The sequence below is a fragment of the Batrachochytrium dendrobatidis genome (genome assembly GCF_000203795.2).
Source record: "Batrachochytrium dendrobatidis JAM81 unplaced genomic scaffold BATDEscaffold_1, whole genome shotgun sequence".
Classification (NCBI taxonomy): Eukaryota; Fungi; Chytridiomycota; class Chytridiomycetes; order Rhizophydiales; genus Batrachochytrium; species Batrachochytrium dendrobatidis.
This window is the reverse complement of record NW_006281099.1, coordinates 2,135,138-2,155,358: the sequence shown is the minus strand read 5'-3', so window position 1 is coordinate 2,155,358 and position 20,221 is coordinate 2,135,138. Positions and strand designations below refer to the sequence as shown.

General features: G+C 40.5%; 10 protein-coding genes across 10 annotated transcripts; 5 read left to right on the top strand and 5 right to left on the bottom strand.

Moving 5' to 3' along the window:
- Positions 1 to 123: 123 nt before the first annotated feature.
- On the top strand, positions 124 to 906 carry BATDEDRAFT_21869 (uncharacterized protein; the record flags this gene model as incomplete). Its single annotated transcript, XM_006675340.1, has 3 exons — positions 124 to 171; positions 222 to 685; positions 711 to 906. 3 exons carry the CDS (start codon positions 124 to 126, stop codon positions 904 to 906), a joined length of 708 nt encoding a protein of 235 aa, XP_006675403.1.
- Positions 907 to 1,867: 961 nt separating this feature from the next.
- On the top strand, positions 1,868 to 4,178 carry BATDEDRAFT_34107 (uncharacterized protein; the record flags this gene model as incomplete). The annotated part of the gene is made up of 6 exons (XM_006675688.1): positions 1,868 to 1,949; positions 2,310 to 2,552; positions 2,616 to 2,714; positions 2,830 to 3,221; positions 3,314 to 3,937; positions 4,047 to 4,178. 6 exons carry the CDS (start codon positions 1,868 to 1,870, stop codon positions 4,134 to 4,136), a joined length of 1,530 nt encoding a protein of 509 aa, XP_006675751.1. The 3' UTR covers positions 4,137 to 4,178.
- A 770-nt stretch (positions 4,179 to 4,948) lies between these two features.
- On the top strand, positions 4,949 to 6,795 carry BATDEDRAFT_21867 (uncharacterized protein; the record flags this gene model as incomplete). The annotated part of the gene is made up of 7 exons (XM_006675339.1): positions 4,949 to 5,108; positions 5,392 to 5,663; positions 5,751 to 5,818; positions 5,891 to 6,021; positions 6,100 to 6,389; positions 6,484 to 6,679; positions 6,752 to 6,795. 7 exons carry the CDS (start codon positions 4,949 to 4,951, stop codon positions 6,793 to 6,795), a joined length of 1,161 nt encoding a protein of 386 aa, XP_006675402.1.
- Positions 6,796 to 6,974: 179 nt separating this feature from the next.
- BATDEDRAFT_36457 (uncharacterized protein) lies at positions 6,975 to 8,380 on the top strand. Its single transcript, XM_006675814.1, has 2 exons — positions 6,975 to 7,371; positions 7,687 to 8,380. Exons 1-2 carry the CDS (start codon positions 6,979 to 6,981, stop codon positions 8,323 to 8,325), a joined length of 1,032 nt encoding a protein of 343 aa, XP_006675877.1. The 5' UTR covers positions 6,975 to 6,978; the 3' UTR covers positions 8,326 to 8,380.
- Positions 8,381 to 8,927: 547 nt separating this feature from the next.
- BATDEDRAFT_36456 (uncharacterized protein) lies at positions 8,928 to 11,244 on the bottom strand. The gene is made up of 8 exons (XM_006675813.1): positions 11,119 to 11,244; positions 10,790 to 10,902; positions 10,409 to 10,525; positions 10,202 to 10,345; positions 9,982 to 10,108; positions 9,606 to 9,911; positions 9,408 to 9,529; positions 8,928 to 9,323 (listed from the first exon to the last, which is right to left on the bottom strand). The coding sequence occupies exons 1-8, from the start codon at positions 11,186 to 11,188 to the stop codon at positions 9,294 to 9,296; spliced, it is 1,029 nt and encodes a 342-aa protein (XP_006675876.1). The 5' UTR covers positions 11,189 to 11,244; the 3' UTR covers positions 8,928 to 9,293.
- A 93-nt stretch (positions 11,245 to 11,337) lies between these two features.
- On the bottom strand, positions 11,338 to 12,525 carry BATDEDRAFT_36455 (uncharacterized protein). The gene has a single exon (XM_006675812.1). It carries the CDS (start codon positions 12,494 to 12,496, stop codon positions 11,396 to 11,398), a length of 1,101 nt encoding a protein of 366 aa, XP_006675875.1. The 5' UTR covers positions 12,497 to 12,525; the 3' UTR covers positions 11,338 to 11,395.
- Positions 12,526 to 13,617: 1,092 nt separating this feature from the next.
- Positions 13,618 to 14,702, top strand: BATDEDRAFT_85428 (uncharacterized protein; the record flags this gene model as incomplete). Its single annotated transcript, XM_006676274.1, has 2 exons — positions 13,618 to 13,638; positions 13,731 to 14,702. 2 exons carry the CDS (start codon positions 13,618 to 13,620, stop codon positions 14,700 to 14,702), a joined length of 993 nt encoding a protein of 330 aa, XP_006676337.1.
- Positions 14,703 to 14,890: 188 nt separating this feature from the next.
- On the bottom strand, positions 14,891 to 16,502 carry BATDEDRAFT_21862 (uncharacterized protein; the record flags this gene model as incomplete). The annotated part of the gene is made up of 3 exons (XM_006675338.1): positions 14,891 to 15,537; positions 15,854 to 16,162; positions 16,229 to 16,502. The coding sequence occupies 3 exons, from the start codon at positions 16,500 to 16,502 to the stop codon at positions 14,891 to 14,893; spliced, it is 1,230 nt and encodes a 409-aa protein (XP_006675401.1).
- A 934-nt stretch (positions 16,503 to 17,436) lies between these two features.
- BATDEDRAFT_21861 (uncharacterized protein) lies at positions 17,437 to 18,550 on the bottom strand (the record flags this gene model as incomplete). The annotated part of the gene is made up of 5 exons (XM_006675337.1): positions 17,437 to 17,550; positions 17,642 to 18,084; positions 18,144 to 18,236; positions 18,334 to 18,409; positions 18,509 to 18,550. The coding sequence occupies 5 exons, from the start codon at positions 18,548 to 18,550 to the stop codon at positions 17,437 to 17,439; spliced, it is 768 nt and encodes a 255-aa protein (XP_006675400.1).
- A 414-nt stretch (positions 18,551 to 18,964) lies between these two features.
- Positions 18,965 to 20,160, bottom strand: BATDEDRAFT_84841 (uncharacterized protein; the record flags this gene model as incomplete). Its single annotated transcript, XM_006675989.1, has 6 exons — positions 18,965 to 19,404; positions 19,466 to 19,549; positions 19,619 to 19,696; positions 19,769 to 19,876; positions 19,977 to 19,986; positions 20,108 to 20,160. 6 exons carry the CDS (start codon positions 20,158 to 20,160, stop codon positions 19,036 to 19,038), a joined length of 702 nt encoding a protein of 233 aa, XP_006676052.1. The 3' UTR covers positions 18,965 to 19,035.
- Positions 20,161 to 20,221: the final 61 nt, after the last annotated feature.

Genomic DNA, 20,221 nt, shown 5'->3' with positions numbered 1-20,221 from the left:
CTCCTGCCGCAGTCTTGACAGAAGAAGAGAAGCAGTCAATTATCAATGCTGCTAAAGGCCAATACAAGGAGTCTATAAAGAGCCGAAGAGTCGAAGCTGTATTGGTTTACGGTGTGGTTTTATATGGGAAACCTCCATCATTCTATTCGGGTTGGGCCAGTGGAACAACAGGTCATTGGGGAATCGTTGTTGATGGGCTATTGCACCACCTTGTTTTCAAGTTGGATCAAAACAGACAGCCGGTGGGAATCAAGTTTGAAAGACAGGATTTTAAACAACAATGGATCGATGAAGGAAAGGTGACTGCTAAAGAAGAAATTGGCTCAACATCTCTTCCACTAGATGCTATCGCCGCTGTTGGAGAATCACTGATTTTGCATTTTGGCGATTACCGACGACTGTACAGAAACTGTCAGACATTTGCGGACATTTTTGTGCAAATTGTTTGTGACGTCGACCACAAAGCATTCTCTTCACCATCTATCCAGAATGTTATCGCCACTACTCTTTTGGCTTTTCCCCTGACTACAGTCGGCGGCTCCGTTATGCACATCAAGCAAAAAAACTTCGTCAAGAAAACAAAAAAGGCAATTTCTTGGGAAGATATTGTTGATGCTGAAATTAATGATGAGATCAACAAAATTGAGCTGGGCATTGTTGGATCAAAAACTAGTTGTTCCCTTATGTAATTACTTTTTCATCTTGCATAGTAAAAAGCATGTTCTTAATAATACGTTTTATGACAGCTTTCTTTCTGTTCTGATATTATTGCGGGATAATTCATTTATGACAAATGATACATTCAAGTTCTTTGGTAAATCAAAAGATAATATCTTCATTTTTGTACATCTAACTGATTTTTTATTGGATAATGTGAATGACGAAATTTACCAAACTTTCAATTAATATGAAGAAAGCGTAAAATGTTGCAGTAAATGAAAAGCGGTATCATTCGGTGCTCTACCCTTACTACTGCTGTATAATAAATATAACAAGTCATTTGATAAAATTACATCTCCTTCAAGGTATAAGGAGAACATCCAGCAGATATATATGTATACCAAGAGCACTATTGCAAACTATATCCACAGCTGAAATTACAGCACTAGCACAACAATATTACAGCATGTTTAGAAAATTCGATACGAGAAGTCCAACATAGCAGAAAGAAGCAAGGACAACCGTCAAACTTTCATTTGTTTCAGCAATCCAATCTCATCCTGTTTTGGAAATATTGATGGCATCAACCAGATTGCTGTTGCACATTTCAACAAGAGTTTCAAGTTTGTAGAATCGTACAATCAATTTAATATACACTATGTAGATGAAGCGTCAAGTTCAGCAAACAGTCACCACTGGACTAAACGAGGAACGTTGTCCTATATTGAATCAACGACCAGCAGGTCGTTCAATAAACTGGCCGTGTCAACAAACCAGATTGTCATCGCGATATACAAGACACGATCAGTAGATACTCATGTCATTCAGATCAGCAGACAATCTTACCGATCTTTGCAAAACAACACTGGCAAGAAAACACATTTTGATGTGAATGAGTTTGTGCAAATACTATCTCAATACATGATATGCACTGAGAGTGATGGTTGCTGACAATTTCTCATTTTTCCGATTTCCGACTTTTTCTCTGTTATCATGCTCTTTGTCGCTAGCTGTGATTCATGACTATTTACGGGTGTATGAACCGGTTCATGCATTTCACCACTCGCTCTTTTGTCATGAAATGGAGTAGCTCAATAGCAACAGGGTTAATGTAGAGACCAAGCCCACGTGATGGAGCCAACGGACAGCTGCCAAGGATCAACGAAAGAAAATATAGTTCAAGTTATATCTGAAACCAGTCTTATCCATGTTTCATGCCGCTCTAGTTCGTCGATGCGTTCCCTTTGCTACCAAGTCTTGGGCTACTCCCTTGGCTATTGCTAGTTCTTGTACGTCAGTCTACCCAACCCTTATGCAGCCAGCCATTTGATTGATTGTAGTTGAATTCACTATTCGCAGCTCAAGTTGCTGCTGGAGAGTGCAGTCGATATCTGATCGTCATGTACATCCTGTTTCTTATTTTGTGACAGTGTAGTTGAGCTAAAGGGTGATGATGATCCAAGTTGCTCGAGTTTTAAAGATACTTGAAAAGAATCACTTTGGTTCTAGCCTGTCTTTTTACTGTTTCATTTACAAATGTATACCTGTGTTCTGGCTGTCCAACTATTCAGTTATGCTTTTTGGAGTTGGATTGGTTTACTTTGGTAGTTGACTGGCTTCTATATAATGCATTTTTATCTCTTCTGTAGCCCTTCGATTGAACCACTCATCTGCTACTGGCGAGCCCAATTTTTTGCAAAGCGTAGAGATCTTTTTTGAGCGTGCAGCAAAGCATTCCAATGTCAGCAAAGAGGCACTTGCTCATATCAAGCGCACTGATGGTATTCTTTCTGTTACATTCCCAATAGAGCTGCCTGACGGAACCACTGAGATTGTCCAAGGATACCGTGCTCAGCACTCTCGCCATCGTACACCTGTTAAAGGCAAGTCTAGTAGATGTATGGTTTCTAATATTTTAAAATCTAATCAATTTGTCTTGAAAACTCGTTATTCAGGCGGTATTCGTTACTCGGCCGATGTCGATCTCCAAGAAGTCGAGGCATTGGCGTCTTTGATGACATATAAGAATGCTGTTGTCGATGTTCCCTTTGGTGGTATGTGGTAATGCATTTCAAGATTTTTGCCATTCCATGTTCTCGGTTTAATACTCGCCGGCTTTACAATGCTCATCTTTTACCTGCTGCCTATATACTATTTCTCTTTTAACAGGCGCCAAAGGAGGAGTAAAAATAGACCCCTTAAAATACGATGAGCGTACGATTGAGCGCATTACCAGACGATTCACTCTTGAGCTATGCCAAAAAAATTTCATTGGCCCCGGTATCGATGTCCCAGCTCCTGATATGGGTACATCGGGCAGAGAAATGTCTTGGATTTTTGACACTTACCGCCAGTTTAATCCCAGCGATGTAAACGCTGCCGCTTGTGTAACCGGCAAGCCCATTTCTCAAGGTGGAGTTCGTGGTCGCACCGAAGCCACGGGTCTTGGTGTATTCTTTGGCATTCGTGAGTTTCTTGGTTTTAAAGAAATTCAACAGCAGACTGGTTTGAGTGGCAAGATTGAAGACCTCAGTGTTGTTGTTCAAGGTTTTGGCAATGTCGTATGTATCTTTTGGAAACTCTGCATACATCACCAACTATTATTTGGAACGTTATCCTAACGAATGTTTACTGATTCTATCATACTTACCAGGGCTACTGGGCTGCACGCTTTTTGAGCTCACATGGTGCAAAGATTATCGGTGTTGCAGAATACAATGGCGGAATCTACAATGAAAATGGCCTCGATATTGAGGCTCTTCTTTCTCATCGTAATGCCACAAAGACATTTGAAGGTTTCGCAGGAGGCTCTTTTGTCAAAGATAGTGTCAGTCTTTTGGAAAAAGAATGCGATCTTTTGGTTCCTGCTGCTTTAGAACAGCAAATCCACCTTGGTAATGCTTCCAAAATCAAGGCCAAGATTGTGGCCGAGGCTGCCAATGGTCCTATTACTCCTGCCGGACACGATGTTCTTATCCAGCGTGGCATTCCGGTGCTTCCCGATCTTTTGATGAACGCTGGAGGTGTCACAGTGTCTTACTTTGAATGGCTCAAGAATCTGAGCCATGTCCGTTTTGGTCGTATGAATAAGAGATGGGATGAGCAGGGAAAGTCCAAGCTATTGAATTTGGTTGAGGAAGTTGCTGGCCGTCAGCTTTCTGTGACAGAGCGTCGCCAAGTTACTACTGGTGCTGAGGAGCACGATCTTGTTTATTCTGGGTTGGAAGACACCATGATTGTTGCTTGTGCTGAGACCCATACTACAGCTCTGAAAAAGGTATATTAAATTTCATTTGCATGCTCTGCTTTAGCACTTTTGATCACATTTCATTGTTGAGCTCACACTATCACCACATGCATCTTTATATGTGGATGCTAATGCTTAGGGAATTGACCATCGTACTGCGGCTTTCTCAAATGCCATTGCCAAGATTGCAGCCACATACGAAGGTAGTGGCATGATTTTTATGAAGTAATTGTTTCCTCGAGTATAAATAATAAACGTGGCCAACAACAAATTCATTGAATTCAACTCGGAAAGTCTCATTTTGCTCATTTTCTCAATATACATAAATATTTGTCGCATGAATGCCAATCCTTGACCTATATACTGAGTCGTCAATGATATAGGCGACAGCAAGCTCATGTTACGACTGGCAACAATAGGAATGAGAATGCAAAAAAATGTATGTGTTTCAGCAATCCAATCTTATCCTGTTTTGGAAATATTGATGGCATCAACCAGATTGCTGTTGCACATTTCAACAAGAGTTTCAAGTTTGTAGAATTGTACAATCAATTTAATATACACTATATAGATGAAGCGTCAAGTTCAGCAAACAGTCACCACTGGACCAAACGAGGAACGTTGTCCTATATTGAATCAACGACCAGCAGGTCGTTCAATAAACTGGCCGTGTCAACAAACCAGATTGTCATCGCGATATACAAGACACGATCAGTAGATACTCATGTCATTCAGATCAGCAGACAATCTACCGATCTTTGCAAAACAACACTGGCAAGAAAACACATTTTGATGTGAATGAGTTTGTGCAAATACTATCTCAATACATGATATGCACTGAGAGTGATGGTTGCTGACAATTTCTCATTTTTCCGATTTCCGACTTTTTCTCTGTTATCATGCTCTTTGTCGCTAGCTGTGATTCACCCAAAAGCCAATCAAAGCTACATTAAATCTGCTTTTCGAGACTACTCTAACATAAAGGTCATTCCTATAACGGCTAGTTTGATTCTGTATTGACATCATTGTTTTTGATGATATATGGTTACTGCGATAAAACCCATCTTCCTGCTAGAAAGTGCGTCAAACAATCCACCGCCATCCTTAAATTCAACACTAATGCAGAAACAACCAAAGCAGCCAACGACTATTCAAAGAATCATGTCTGCTGGAATGGGGGCAGTTCTGACATCGCTACTGAGTAAGTATTGATTGCGATGGATCGATATGAATCGTTAAAGTATGTTTCAATTCAGGTGAATTGAGGTCAGCATGCATTTCAATATTATCGATTGCAACGATTCTATATCTAATTGTTTAATATTGGATTCTTGTATATGATGGACATCACGGAGTGCATAAAGCATATTTCCTTTTAACCAGTCTATGAATCCATTTGACTTGAGCAATCGAATCTAACTGATCGCTTTTTCTCATCTGTTAATGCAAAAAAAACTAAAATTGATCATGATTTATACTCTTAGTGACTCCATTTGATGTAGTCAAGACAAGATTGCAATCAGAACAAGCAGCATTTGAGCCAAACTTGAACAAGCGAGCAACCTGTCCTAGATACTTTTTATTAGACAGCGACGTGCTTTCAAGAAACTGTAAATCGGTAGCTTATAGGACTAGACTGCATAACCCTATATCCGAGTCCATGCAAGGGCTTAATTTAAAAAATGTTTCAAAAGTCGTATCTGGCTCAGGATCTTTAATGAGCTCATTAGGACCTACTCTGGGTGCAGAGCCTGCAGTGTCTCGTGGAACCATTGCAAGTATACATTTCTATACTTGTCTGTGTTTATCAGACTGCTGCTGACCGAGTTTACATTATTCATAGGCATCAATTTTATCAATCTCACGCAATGAGGGGTTTAGAGCACTCTGGAGAGGGTTAACACCTACTTTGTAAGCCGTTTTAGATATTTGACATTACCAAATCAAGCTGATTTTTAATGCTTAAATATTGAAACCAATTAGAATTATGTCAATTCCATCCACCACAGTATATTACATTGGCTACGATTTTTTGAGAGAAGCGTTTGGCAGGCATATGTCACATATGGGTATAGAAGCGTACGCACCGCTTGTTGCAGGAGCATTGGCACGAAGTATATTTTTTGATAGATTTGTCTCGTCTATATATGTAGTTGCATATCCAACAAATTGACACCTGTTTTACCAATTAGTTATATCAGCAACAGTGATTTCACCGATTGAGCTAGTCAGGACGCGAATGCAAGCAGGAGATAGTAGCATGAGAGAAACTATGCAAGGTATATCCAACCATATCAAATCTAATGGGCTGCAATCACTGTTTCGTGGATTATTACCTACGCTATGGCGAGATGTACCATTTTCAGCCATATATTGGGTGGGGTACGAACAGATTAAGAAAGAATTGGTTGTTTCGGATAAACATGGAAATGTGGAGAACGAGCTAAAGTCATCATTTATCGCCGGCTCCGTATCTGGATCTGTAAGTTTATCACAGGATATCATAGCCCTGAAATTTTATTCTAAAACCAAGTGCCGCATTTCAACCCCGTTACCAACCAATGATTGTTATTTAGATCTCGGCGATTTTAACACATCCATTCGATGTAGTCAAAACATTACAACAAATATCACATACCAATAGTACTAAATCTCTTTCAATGCTGGCAAGTTTCCATGGCGTGTTGCAACAAAGTGGATGGAGGGGACTGTTTACTGGGCTAGTTCCACGATTCGTCAAGGTTGCACCTGCTTGTGGCATCATGATATCCAGTAAGCTGATCTGAATTACTGTGCATCACAGCTTGGAATAGTATATGCTGACATCATTTTAAACATATATAGGCTATGAGTTTGGAAAGCGGTTGTTTTCTGGATACTATTCGTGAATAAAATACAAGTATTTATATATTTGACGAGTGAAATACAGATCCACTCGTTTCAGGGCAACTCCAGCCAATCATGTAAATGCATGTCAAACATGCAACCAGCGGACAGGCCGTGTCACGTGTAGATGGTATTTACTTTTCCTGCAGATCCAGCGTTTGACTTTTCTGTAAAGCAGCAACACAATGGAGAGATACGTCCGGCTGGAAAAGCTTGGAGAGGGTACCTATGCGACTGTTTACAAGGGGAAAAGCTGTCAGACTTCTGAGACAGTCGCACTTAAAAAAATACATTTGAATGCTGAGGAAGGAGCTCCTTCGACTGCTATACGTGAAATATCCCTCATGAAAGAGCTCAAGCACATGAATATTGTTCGTCTTTATGATGTTATTCACACCGAGGTGACCTTGACGCTTGTGTTTGAGTTTATGGACCAGGACTTGAAAAAGTTTATGGATGTGCATGGTGGAGCTTTAAAGCCTTCATTGTGCTGCAATTTCATGTTCCAGCTACTGCGAGGAATCATGTTTTGTCATGACAATCGGGTACTGCATCGAGACCTGAAGCCACAGAACCTGGTGAGTTGATTTCTGTCAGCTGTATTCTATGCAATCTTTGATTAGTATTCTTGAAAGTTTGGTCAGATTTAGTGATGTAAATCGTTTTGTCAGCTTATATATCCAGGATGATGAATCTAAACTATCAGCCTGATAGATGCATTGGTAACTAGAGTACTCTTTTAAACCTGGTTTAATGGTTTAAAATATCACGCACTTGCGTGCAGTTTAGATTAAACCTCGATTGCAGATATCTTGTTTTTGGGCTACCACAATATATGCTAAAGTATATTTTTCACAACTCTATTCGATCACTTTATATCCAAATATATCTAGCTTATCAATTCAAACTTTGAGCTCAAGCTAGCGGATTTTGGTCTTGCAAGGGCATTTGGAATTCCTGTCAACACCTTCTCTAATGAAGTAGTAACTCTCTGGTATCGTGCCCCCGACGTTCTCCTTGGCTCACGAAACTACTCGACCTCGATTGATATGTGGTCTATCGGTTGTATTATGTCAGAAATGCATACAGGAAAACCTCTTTTTTCAGGAAAAGATAACGAAGATCAACTTCTCAAAATCTTCAAACTTCTTGGAACACCAACAGAAGATACGTGGCCACGGGTATCTGAATACTCGGAATACAAGAAAACGTTTCCGTATTATGCACCAATAGATCTTAGAACGAAGCTGCCCATGTTAGATAATGTTGCATTGAATATACTAGCTAGAATGCTGCAGTACCAACCGCTGATTCGTGTGAGCGCAAAAGAAGCACTGTTGCATCCTTACTTTGCAGAGATTATTCAGGCTATTGGACACATGGATGTGTTAATTGGACAAGGAGGTCAAGCCATCAGCTCACCTCCAAATGCTGCCGTGATTGCTGCCAATTCAAACGGACCAAACTATGCAGCTCAATTGGCCTATGCTGCATCACGCGCTTCACAGGTGCAACCTCAACATCACAACTAGCGACAAAGGGCATGAGAATGGAAAGATGAAATAAAATAAAAAATTGTCAACAATCGTCACCATTGTCGCTGGCTGAAAACGCACGTTTGATATTTTCGACCAGTTTATATTTAAAACATAAATAGTTTGGCTACTTGACGTCAACACAAACAAACTATCCAATCATTACCGTTGTTATATATCGACTAACGAATGTCAAAAAGCATGGGTCAGCTGCTCTGTATCATAAATAATTTCAAAAAACGAAAGCCTTTATTGTTACAGCCATATTCACGTAGTGAACTACTAAATAAGAGTATAATAAACAGTCATGTTTTATTGGTGCCAATCTTACTGGGCAACATTGTGTTTTTTCAACTCGTTTAGTTTACTGATCTTGATGCTCATTCTTGTACAAAAATACAGCAAATCTTGATTCCTGTTCCAATATATTCCACATCCTTGACATCTTTTCAATCTCCAACTTTCCTTTCCTCCAAAACGAACATTTGAAGTAAACATTGCATGACCGGCATGGAAACAACAGTTGCATTCTTGAACTAGAGCGTAAACGCATCTGATATTAGGATACGACAAAGTTCCAATAAAAAAATCATCAATTTCCAATAACAACGAATATTCAACCATTGTTTATTCTGGAGAGAAATAGTCAATACGAGATGAATACTGGAAAGTGTTGCATTTTACGTGAACATGGCTGTAAAACAAACGGAAAATCGAATAAATGAATTCAAGGTAATCTAAAGTCTACTGCAAATACAAAACATAAAGATACCCACTCCCGGAAGAAATGAATAGACTGAATATTCAAAAATACCAAAAGCTGAGAATAAGACTTCAGAGATAGAATATGAGAAATATAGGGTAAGAAGCTGCAGTGGATCGAATGATAGGGAAAAATGAGAACGCAAGTGTTGGTGAAATAAGCAAGAGTAAAATATGCTTGATATGGAGCATGTCATTTGAGTTTAAGCCCCAAGTTTAAGATCATCAAAAGCCTAAAAACAACGATTAGACCAAATGTCAGGAATTGTTGTCAAGCATGAGATGTGGTGTACATTCAAATAGTAGATATAAGGTACCTTTTTCATATAGTAACCAAGTTTAGCAGGAGATTGGGAAACAATGACACCAGCCCTTTGAAGAGCCGCAACCTTGTCCTCGGCCTTGCCCTTTCCACCAGAAATAATGGCACCGGCGTGACCTATAGATACCAAGTTAAACGAGAAGAATGAAATCAAAACACGATCTAAATGACAAGAAACATTGATGCAACTTACCCATGCGACGACCTGGAGGAGCAGATAGACCTGCAATAAACGAAACGACAGGCTTAGGATTGCTACGAGACATATTGTGCTGCATGAGATATTCGGCAGCGTCTTCTTCGGCACTACCGCCAATCTCGCCAATTAGAACAATACCCTCGGTCTCAGGGTCAGCAAGGAACACCTTGAGGCAGTCGACAAAGTTGGTGCCGTTGAAGGGATCGCCACCAATACCAACACAAAGGGTTTGACCAAGACCAGCAGCGGTAGTTTGGGCAACAGCTTCATAAGTGAGAGTACCAGATCTGGATACAATGCCTAGACGCATTCCATATTGAAAGTATTAGTTGTATAATATTACACTTTAAAGTAGATGGCATAAAGTTACCGATTTTTCCAGGACGATGAATGTGACCAGGCATAATGCCAATCTTGCACTGGTCAGGCTTAATAATACCAGGACAGTTGGGGCCGATCAAACGAGACTTGTTCTGGTTCAACAAAATCTTCTTGACCTGATATTTTGAAATAAGGTGGTTGGTCAAGCTAGGAAATGCTGGATTGGAAGCTAAATGCAGTTCAAGCTATTCCATCAAAAATAAGTTTACCTTGACCATGTCTTGCTGAGGAATACCCTCGGTGATGCATACAACAAGGGGAATTTCAGCTTGGATCGCCTCAATAATAGCGGCAGCAGCACCTGGAGGAGGAACATAGATAACAGATGCATCGGGCTTGACTTCACTGACAGCCTAACAAGACAAATCAGAATCTGATATCATTCAAGAGCCAGAGAGAAAGTAGGAATACGCTACCTCTTTGACAGAGCCAAACACAGGCAGTCCAAGATGGGTAGTGCCAGCCTTTGAAGGAGAAGTACCTCCAACCATTCTTGTGCCATATTCGATAGCAGCCTTGGAGTGAAGAGTACCCTATATTGATCAAGCGTGAACACAGTTTTAAATGAGATCCAAAAACGGATTGCACATGGACAGATGGAGCAGCCGCCACAATGAGTAATTATCAGTTGAAAGATCAGCAAAACATAGTAAGAGTAGTCGATGCAGTGCCATGGATAAGTAGATCATTTAGTATAGTGAATGTATGCAGGCATTAGTTCAACCCTTTAAATCAACTCATTAATAGAGCTGGAAACCGGCCATTGATGCATACACCATCATCACAATAATAGTTACCATTTTTCCAGTGAAACCTTGACAGATAACCTTGGTATTCTTATCGATCATCATGTTGAGGGCAGTGTTGTTATATGAAGTAGTCATGGTAGATGCGAGTGTGCGACGGGCAGCTGGTTTAGTAGTCATGGCGTTTGTGATAGCAGTAAAACATGCATTCGGTTGATGAAATTAGTATTGCATCTACTGTACAACTATAGATATAAGCAGATGGCCATAGGAATATAGACAATGGGCCAATCAATGAGGTAGGCGATAATGATGAAGCGGTTGCACTTTGGTCTAAACTAGATCAGGTCATTTCAAAACAGCAGCAATAGCAACAGTACCATAAGCGGGAGATGCCCGCATTAACCCACTGGAAGTAACAGAGGGGATCTGACGAATAAGGCTGCTCATAGCTGGACAATATATGAGAAATAGATGAGTTTAAGAATTGAAAGAAAAACTCAAAATAACAAACTGGCTGGAAGTCCACAATTAATGGTGCTGTTCATGGCTGGCTTGCAGTTATAATGCCACAATTGATGAAATACACCAATCACATCAACTTACAGTGTATTCCTTTATTTTATAGTTGGGATTGTAATAGAGATTCAGTCAAAATCACATTCTATGCGTAAGCCAGTCAATCATGCCAACAAGACCACCAACAACAATAGCCAAAGGTGTAGGCAGCTTTAAAAATCCAGATGCAGTGTAGGAAAACACCGCAATCCCAAGATACACTGGATGACCAACAAGAGAATCTACAATGCCAAGACCATTGCTAGCAGGTGGCGCGTATGCCTTTTGGCCCAGTAGATATACAGCTGCAACAACCAAGCCTACAGCAGCAGCATTTACACCCTTGAAGATTGACTGAATCGACTTGAATGAGCGATACCGGTTCCACAGAGGCATAATACCAGTCATGAGTAAAAGACCAGGAAGGAAGATGCCAATGTTGGCAAGAATGGCTCCACTGATGCTCGAGCCAATCGATCCACGCAATGCCAACGCGCCAACATAGGATGCAATGTTAAAATTAGGTCCTGGAAGTGCATTGATGATGGCAAGACCAATCAGAAACTCCGAGTCGCTGAGCCAAGAGTTGGTCACGACGTAGTTTTGCAAAAGAGGAATGACTACTGGACCACCTCCGAAAATAATGGAACCGACAAAGTAAAGAGTACCCAGCACACTGAGTGGGCGAACGGTAGTCAAGGCACGCAAACCAATCGCAACAATCAGAAAAAGTAACCAGACACCAAGTATAATTAGACCAGTTTTGGGAGTGTAGCTAAATTGAACTGTAAAATCATCGTTTTCGGCAGGCATCGTCGTGACGGAAATGTTCTGATTTATAGTATTGCAGCCAGAACCAAGTGCATCGCTCTCTGCATGATAAGTTGTAATTCTTTGCCGCTCTTTTCGGTCAAGGTATTCCAGATACATGGCTTCGCTCCACGACACTATACCGCCAACAATCATTAGTACAGGAAACAGCCAAACTTCCTTGTATAGATTAATCGCCATGATGGCGGAAAAGGCACCAAGAGCACTGCAGATTGGATCTACTAAAAGTTTGATTCCAAGCTTGTATGCCGCAAGTGCAACAAGACCAACGGCAGCTGCTGTCAGACCGTTTTGAAGGTAGAGAACCCAAACTGGTAGAGATGAACCTAGCTGAGATACTCCGATGCCAAATCCCATCATGATGAGCATACATGGTAAGCTATTTTATGAAGATGGAGTTGATTGTGTCGAAAAATCTATTAGTCGGTTAGGATCAATTTGATGCCAGTTTTCAAACCAAAAGTATAATGCATATAACTAATTTAAAGCTTACCTCCAGATAACAAATGAAAGAAGACCTCCAAGAACACCAGCACGTGCTAACCCGATACTGTATCCCAGCTGAGTAGATGCTGGCCCAGGAAGAGCTTGGGCAATAGCAAACAGCTCAGCAAAAACATGACTTGGAAGCCATTTTCTATGCTCGACAAATTCATGAATGAACATGGCAATATGAACCTGTGGGCCACCAAACGACGTATAGGTCAAGGGCACATAGGCAGAGATAATTTCCCATAGTCGATATGATAGTGATGGAGATGTTACTTGAATGTTTTCGATTGCAGGTGAGGCCGAGTTTGCATTGGGCGGAGTAATTGGTGTAATCCCAATAGAATCGGAAAGTTGGTCAGCATCTTCGGAATGTAATCCAGTCCAATCAGCACAAGTAGGGTCTTCAGTCTCTTTAGAATGGATGATAATAGCAGTGACAGATTCAGTCATACTATAGAACTAGCAATCGAATTGATTTGTATTAAATGAGCGAACTTTTCCAAGATCTGGATTCAACAAACTCGATATTTAACCCAAATATATATCAAAGGAGTAAACCCAGTTTGTCAGCCATCTGATTATCCTGTTATATTGTAATCAATGGGTCATGTCACACTAGCAATCGATGCTTGCTGATGTTTTTACTAAAGACCCGTAGCTCACTAATTCAATATTGGCTTGCTGGCCAATAAAATCTGCCCGTGATGATTTGATTAGTAAATTGCAGATCAAAGTTTTAGTGGTTTATATGCCATTGTGGCTTTGACTATATTTACTTGTACAAGCAGTATGAATGGAGTCGATATTATATCAAGTAAACAACAATAAGCATTTCAAAGTCTCGTGGTAAATATATGTCCTGAGAATGTGTTTGCACATCAGCCTGTATCTGACCGAGTATTTTTGAAAATGACAAACGTGGATTGTCAATCACTCAGAATAAGCTTTTCGTGCCATATATTGAATTGGCTGCACTTGACGTCAAACAGTATCCAAAGATGCAATCATTACCACTAGAGGTGAGCTTTAGGGATTATATTACTGCATTTCCAAGTGAAATCCCAACACATTAGTAAGAGATGGCACCATTACTAATCAATCGGTTTGGTAGATTATTCAAATCATATTTACGCCATTATCAATATTTGACCATATCACCTTATGGAACACCAGCAGCAAGTTTCGAAAAGCACTCAATACTAGAAAGTATTGGAGTACACTTGATATCACACATATATTGTCTAAAAAGGATGGAAAGCAGTTCATTGATAGATTTATGTTTTATCTGTTGCCATCACTTGGCCGTCACGTTCAAAATATCATTGCAACCAGAGCTGCTAGACAATTCACTGATACCCATCTTGATCAAGTGTCCCGTTATATTCCCCAGCTGTCATCGCTTCAACTGGGCGGAACAAGCATCACTCAGCAAGGAATGATAATGTTTATACAAACTACAAGATCATTCAAGACCCTCGCCTACATCGACATCTCCAATACTCCTGCAGTAACAGATCCAGTTATATCCACACTTGCATCATCCCTGTTTGACAGCCTTAAAACCCTCGATATATCTCATTTTCGTCAATCCAATATTTCTTCAAAGGGTGCATCAAAACTCTATACCAACACTTCCATCTGCGCATCTCTCCACATACTCAAGCTCTGCGGATGTACAAAACTAGACGATCAGGCGTTGATGGTACTGGGCAAAAATTGTAAAGGATTGGCCGGGTTGGACTGCTCTGGAGCGTTTCTAATTGGCGATGTGGGTGTGAGAGCCGTGCTTCGTGGGTGCATGTTTCTCAAGGATGTAGGATTTGCGTTTTGTTGGCGCATCACCGATCAGGCATTTGCTGAGGCTGGTGAGGCGATTGTGGCAGATATAGATAATGGCTTTGTAGATGTTGTTGGCCAGTATCTAGAAAACATACAGTTACAGTACTGCTATATGTTGTCGGATCGAGCTGTTGGGTATTTGAGCAGGCTACCAAGTCTAAAAAAGGTGAACCTGACCAAATGCAGCAGTGTTACTAGCTTTGCAATCGAACGACTTGGCTCCAGAGCAATTGTTGCAGAATGAAATTATGATTGGACGTGCCAAATCACTAGTACACAGTTCGCTACTGGAAGCTTTGGCTAGATGTAAATGTTGGGGTCGGATGAAGCACTAACTTGATCAAATGGCCAGTAACACGTTGGTCGATTATCAAACGATTATAATGTATTTATTGTAGTGTAATTATATTTTCAATCAATCTTCTAAAAACATCAAGTACGGGTTGTTCTAATGGACCGGCCATATGTAGTTCGTCGTGTAAGAAGCGAGCCAGGCTTGACAGTTGTATCTAGCAAAATACCGTACAAAAACAGAGCAACAGAAATCATTTCAAAAAAATGGCTTGCTGACTCGCCTATAAGAAACAAATAGGGATTGTGTCGAAAGCAGATTATTTTGACTATCATGATAAGGGCAGACGTTAGTCCTGCTGTTGCTGGGCCTAGAGATATGACACGAACTTTTTTGATAAGGCGATCACGTTTTCCCTCCTTGTCTTTCCGCACCAATTTCAGTCGACTGGTAAAGAGGTATCCGTAGTAGAGATATAAAGGTACAAAAAGAACCATGATTAACGTCATGCTAAGCGTGTCGGCAAACAGGATCTGTCGACTATTAACGTGGTTGAGCTGGGATATGGTAATGAAAACTTGAAGAGAAACAAATGACAAAACAAGGATAGTTGCGCCAATATGTGCAAAGCGTAGCGTTTTTGATGGAGTCAAGGCGAGAGCTGTCCGGCAGATGTCAACCCAATGTAGTGCCATAATAACGTAGGCAAGGATGAAAAAAAGATAAAATGATGACAGCAGCATGCGGGATACAATTGGACTAATGGTGCTGCTGACTGAATAGGGATCTATTGAAAAAAACAAAAAGCGAGCTACAACAAAGTGATTAGAGGTTGGTGTTGTGTAATCATAAAAGAATCAATTGCAAAAGTATTCACAAATAGATCATTAAATAAGGGCGTCAAATACATGATAGACAGCCAGTCTCATGAAATGATGACTGAAAATCTTACTGGGCAACATTGTGCCCTTTAAACTCTTATACAAGATGAATACAGGTTCCATTTTAATGAATACGGCAGTAAATTAGTTGCATAGAGATCCAAAGAATGGAAAGGAAAGTAAGAATGCTACAAACAAGCAGATGAGATCTATTCAACTTACTGAATATGGCCGTGTGAATCAGGCATTGGCAGATGTGCCGTACACCTCCCAAGTACCAGCCATTTGCTCTAAACGTTTGGTAGTTGAAAAAACTTAGTAGCAGCAAACATAGCGTGTACACTAGCAGCCATGAGTATCGAAAGTAGGGCCATGCATAGCTAAATGAAAGACGATAGTTACTGCAGTCTAGTCCGTATGTTTTCCACCATGATGGTATTCTGGGTGGTGGACACTGACAAGCTCCATTTTTTAAGCATTTTCCTACTCCTGAACAATTGTTGAGGCATCCCGAAAACGTGGTCTTGTTTGCTACAGTTTAACTACATTAGCGATTTATCCTCGAGTTTAACCATTTAATGATTAAACTGGTCTTACCTTGATGCGCATCCAAAGATAGTTCATGATCTAACGACGATGTACTTGCTGGCAATATGGCCAAAGTGGCAGTTGCCGTACTTGAAGAAATAGGTGTAGACGTTGCTGGAGATTCAGACCAAGACTCCTTTGATTGAAGTGAGGTGGAATTAATAGACTGTGCCTGAGTAATGCCCATCAAACAAGTCAATAGTAGGGTATAGAAGAGCGGCATGAATGTGATGGTTAGTAGCCGAGAAAGGACTCGCCTGTGACGTCCAAGACAAGACAACATCTTGATTGGATGTACTATCTATGCTACCAAGCCACAATAGCAGAAGGACAAACGACTAGTGCTAAATGATCCAAGAGAGTGGTCAATGAGGATGAATTCGTCGTTGTGGATTGAAAGACTGTAAGTGGGCTAAACCCAAACGATGTGACCAAAGTAAGAATCCTAAAGTTGAAGATGAAAAATGGATGCAACCTTGGCAGCCCTGCGCTTGACCATCCTGGGGTGTCCCGCCAGCAAGGGAGGAAAGGATTGCAATCAAGGGAGGGTTGTAATCAAATGGGATGACAAAGCACAAGAATGTTGGTGTTTGGACATCGAGTTTGCAGCTGTATTCACGCAGAACGAAACACTCGACTAGAATACATAAACAGCCAATCTCACTGGACAGCACTGTGTCTTAAACTCCTTGACAGGGATGTGTTTGTACAGAGTCTGATTGACAGCAGTCAAACTCAATATCTGGATTAAAATGAATCTGTCAATCAGTGTATGACTCGAGAGGTGAAAGGATAGTTCAAATTATAACTGTGCATCATATCGTGGTTCTTGTTTATTGATCGAGTCTTTGGAATAGAAAATGATTGAATATTCGTTCTTCTACAAACTGACTGTTTATTCAAGACAGTCACTGCAGAATGAATACGACTGTAATAGCATGGAATAGTTTCGTGCCAGCAACACGAATCACCAACACCCAGTGACCAGCTTGAACTTTACACTTGATGTTTGAGTGGTGCCGTAGTTGGGCATATATACTTGTCAATATGTGACTAGAAACTTGGTGTTATGGTTTATTTCATATTGGTAATATCCACTATATCTGGTAAGGCTTCTAGTGCCAGATTCCTTAGCCACAATACTCGAGCAAACCACCCCATAATAATCCTCATTTCCTCCTTTTAATTACATTTGAAAGTTAGTGTTCGACTTGAAATCAATGACAGATATCATAGCGTACCTGAGATTGAGGCATTGTATGTCCTTTTCCCGCTATCACACCAACTTGAAGTTGATCCTCCGTTTCTACAAACCTACGCAATACCGATTTCTGTTTACCGTATCAATATACGGTAAATGCAGTTTAAACATATTAACAAAATAATCAAACTTGATATTCTGGCAGTCATTTAAATACAAACCTTGGATTCAAATAACTTCATGTCAAATGCACCGTCACTTATGCCCTGTGTCACCAGCACTGATGTTTTTTTGACAACTCTCCCATTGATACTGGTGTTGGATGAATCGTATCTATCCATATCAATCCACCCACTAATGCTCACAACACCACCCAGCTCCAGAGCTCGTGGCATCTCAGAAGTGTATGTATCCGGCCAAGAGCCCATCAAGGCTACATCCAATGCCATTATGCCACCCTGAGAAAATCCCAATAGAAACACTCGCTCTGCAGGCCATCCATCTGGATGCTCCTTGGATGCAATCACACATTCCGTCAAAAAGGAGCATATCAAAGATCGTGTAGACTGGATGCCTTTTCGCAATTGCTTGCATCCGCTGTCTAGATCTGTTACTCCAATGACAATTAGAAAAGATGATCGTGCCAACTGTATACTTTCTAGGACTAGAATCGCATATTACCTGTGCAGTCAACTTGATTGTATGCAGGAAACCAACCAGTACCTTGATCATAGTAAGGGATATTGGAAGGCCCTGCGATTGCACAGATGGCTGTCTGCGGCAACTGCATCTTGACTCCAAACTGCACAAAGTTGGCTTATGTGCACAGATTGGCATATGTTAGTGGATACTTTTAAATCCCATTCATAATTGCTTGACAGAGATTAGATTGATGTATATATCTGCAATGTACCTGCAGTATCTCCCAATCCATGAAGTAGAATCAGAATGTTGCTATTGACTTTATCATTGCTAGACCGAAACTCTTGCTACTCAAACCAGAAATAACCATTGTTAGTGGATCGTTTCTGATTATAGTTCAAACTACTAATGCATAATGGTACATTTATTCGGCAGGGCTATCAAACCTTTAGTCCTGCAAACTTGGTAATTGTTTTGAGCGTTGGCATAGTCGATGGATTGGTGTTCCAGCAGAGTTTTTTGGCATCAAAGGTCAAGACAAAAGGATGAGAATGGACAGATGATGTGTTTATATTTCAACAACCCAATTTCATCATGTTTTGAAAATATTGATGGCATCAATCAGGCTACTGTTGCAGCATTTCAGAAGCATGGATTGCCCGTTTGTAAGACTGCACGATTGTTTTAGGTTAGTGCAAGCTCTATTGGGGCGAAAGACTCAAGCTATAATTTGACCGTATGCATTATATCATGGTCGTTGTGCCTATTGAATGAGAGTTTTATTGAAGCAATGAATCTTTAATAGAAATCGCAACGAATATTTAACCATTATTTCAAGGCAAGAGTGTTTCATTTTACGTGAATACGGCTGTAAGATAAGCCTAACATGGATCGCATTTATTTGACCCATCTATGCACTTTTAAAACTAATCAAAAATAGCTTCAGTTTTGAAGGTAGGAGTGTTTTGAAGATCTAATCAAATGCAGGCAATCCAAATGCAGCAGGATCAAACTCTTCCATACTCTTTAAAAGCAAATCTGCTCTACTTTTCAGTCCCTCATCCACGGCCATATTAGCATCTGGAATCCAAACAGTTTGCATTTTTGCATTTAACCCAGCCATAATACCCGAGGGCGAGTCTTCAAACACGATACAGCTGCGTGGGTTCTCCAGCGTATTGCCAATCAACTTGGCAGCAGCAAGGAAAATATCAGGAGCAGGCTTGCCATGGACAACACCCTCATCGTTTCCACAAACAACATTGCCGTCGAAAAGAGAAAACAACTCTTGATTGTTTTGGGACTTGAGAGCAAATGCGTCTCTGAATGAAGATGTTCCAACCTTTTGAACATTGACGATTTAGCTATTCTGAATGTCAGATAATGAATAACAATACACCTACCGCAATGGGGATGTTATGTTTCTTCAAGTGCTTCACTAGTCGTAGCACGCCTGGAAGCGGCTTACAGAACGGAAATCTGGCTTGCTATAATATAAATATGATTTCAGCCATGATGTCAAACTCCAATCGGATATCCATACCATTCATTCTTACATGTCCAATCTTTCGTTCGGCAATATACTCTTCAGGAGTCATTGGGATCTGTAACAATTTTACGAGTAGCTCGCCAGCCTAGATTCACATTTATAAGCAAACGGTGTTTACATGGCAGATGTCTGCTAAACAGATCGTTCAACTACATACATCGGTTTCTTTAAGACCAATCAGCTTGGACTTGGTTTCCCAGTCATACGTTTTACCGTAGCGGCCAACTATTTCTTGTGTAACCTCGGTATACACTCTCTCAGTGTCCTATTCCCAAACAGTCCAATGGTAATACATGTATGATTTAATTATAAGCGATTGGCTGCAGTCTTTAAAAGATAGATTGACTGTTTAGATGGTAACTTACCAGGAGCAGTCTGTTATGTTGATAATGCAAGCAGTATTGACAATGTTCAGATTCCAAAGTAATTATTGAATTAGCTGGGCTCTGTTACCATCCATTCAATCAGAGTGCAAATACAATGTACATGAGCCTACCCATCCATATCAAACAGAACATGGGTAACGGTGCATTGGGTTGGAACAACCATACTTTCAAATCGGTAACAAAATGACGGGCAAATGTTTGATGTTTATCAAGTTGCCTTTCTA

Bases quoted from the DNA above. Each gene is read 5' to 3' on its own strand.
- BATDEDRAFT_36457 (XM_006675814.1), top strand. From the start codon at position 6,979: ATGGAGAGATACGTCCGGCTGGAAAAGCTTGGAGAGGGTACCTATGCG. The intron at 7,372-7,686 runs GTGAGTTGATTT...AAATATATCTAG, and splicing joins ACCTGAAGCCACAGAACCTG to CTTATCAATTCAAACTTTGA.
- BATDEDRAFT_36456 (XM_006675813.1), bottom strand. From the start codon at position 11,188: ATGAGCAGCCTTATTCGTCAGATCCCCTCTGTTACTTCCAGTGGGTTA. The intron at 10,526-10,789 runs GTAACTATTATT...TGATCAATATAG, and splicing joins AAGGTTTCACTGGAAAAATG to GGTACTCTTCACTCCAAGGC. The intron at 10,346-10,408 runs GTAGCGTATTCC...TTGTCTTGTTAG, and splicing joins TGTTTGGCTCTGTCAAAGAG to GCTGTCAGTGAAGTCAAGCC.
- BATDEDRAFT_36455 (XM_006675812.1), bottom strand. From the start codon at position 12,496: ATGCTCATCATGATGGGATTTGGCATCGGAGTATCTCAGCTAGGTTCA.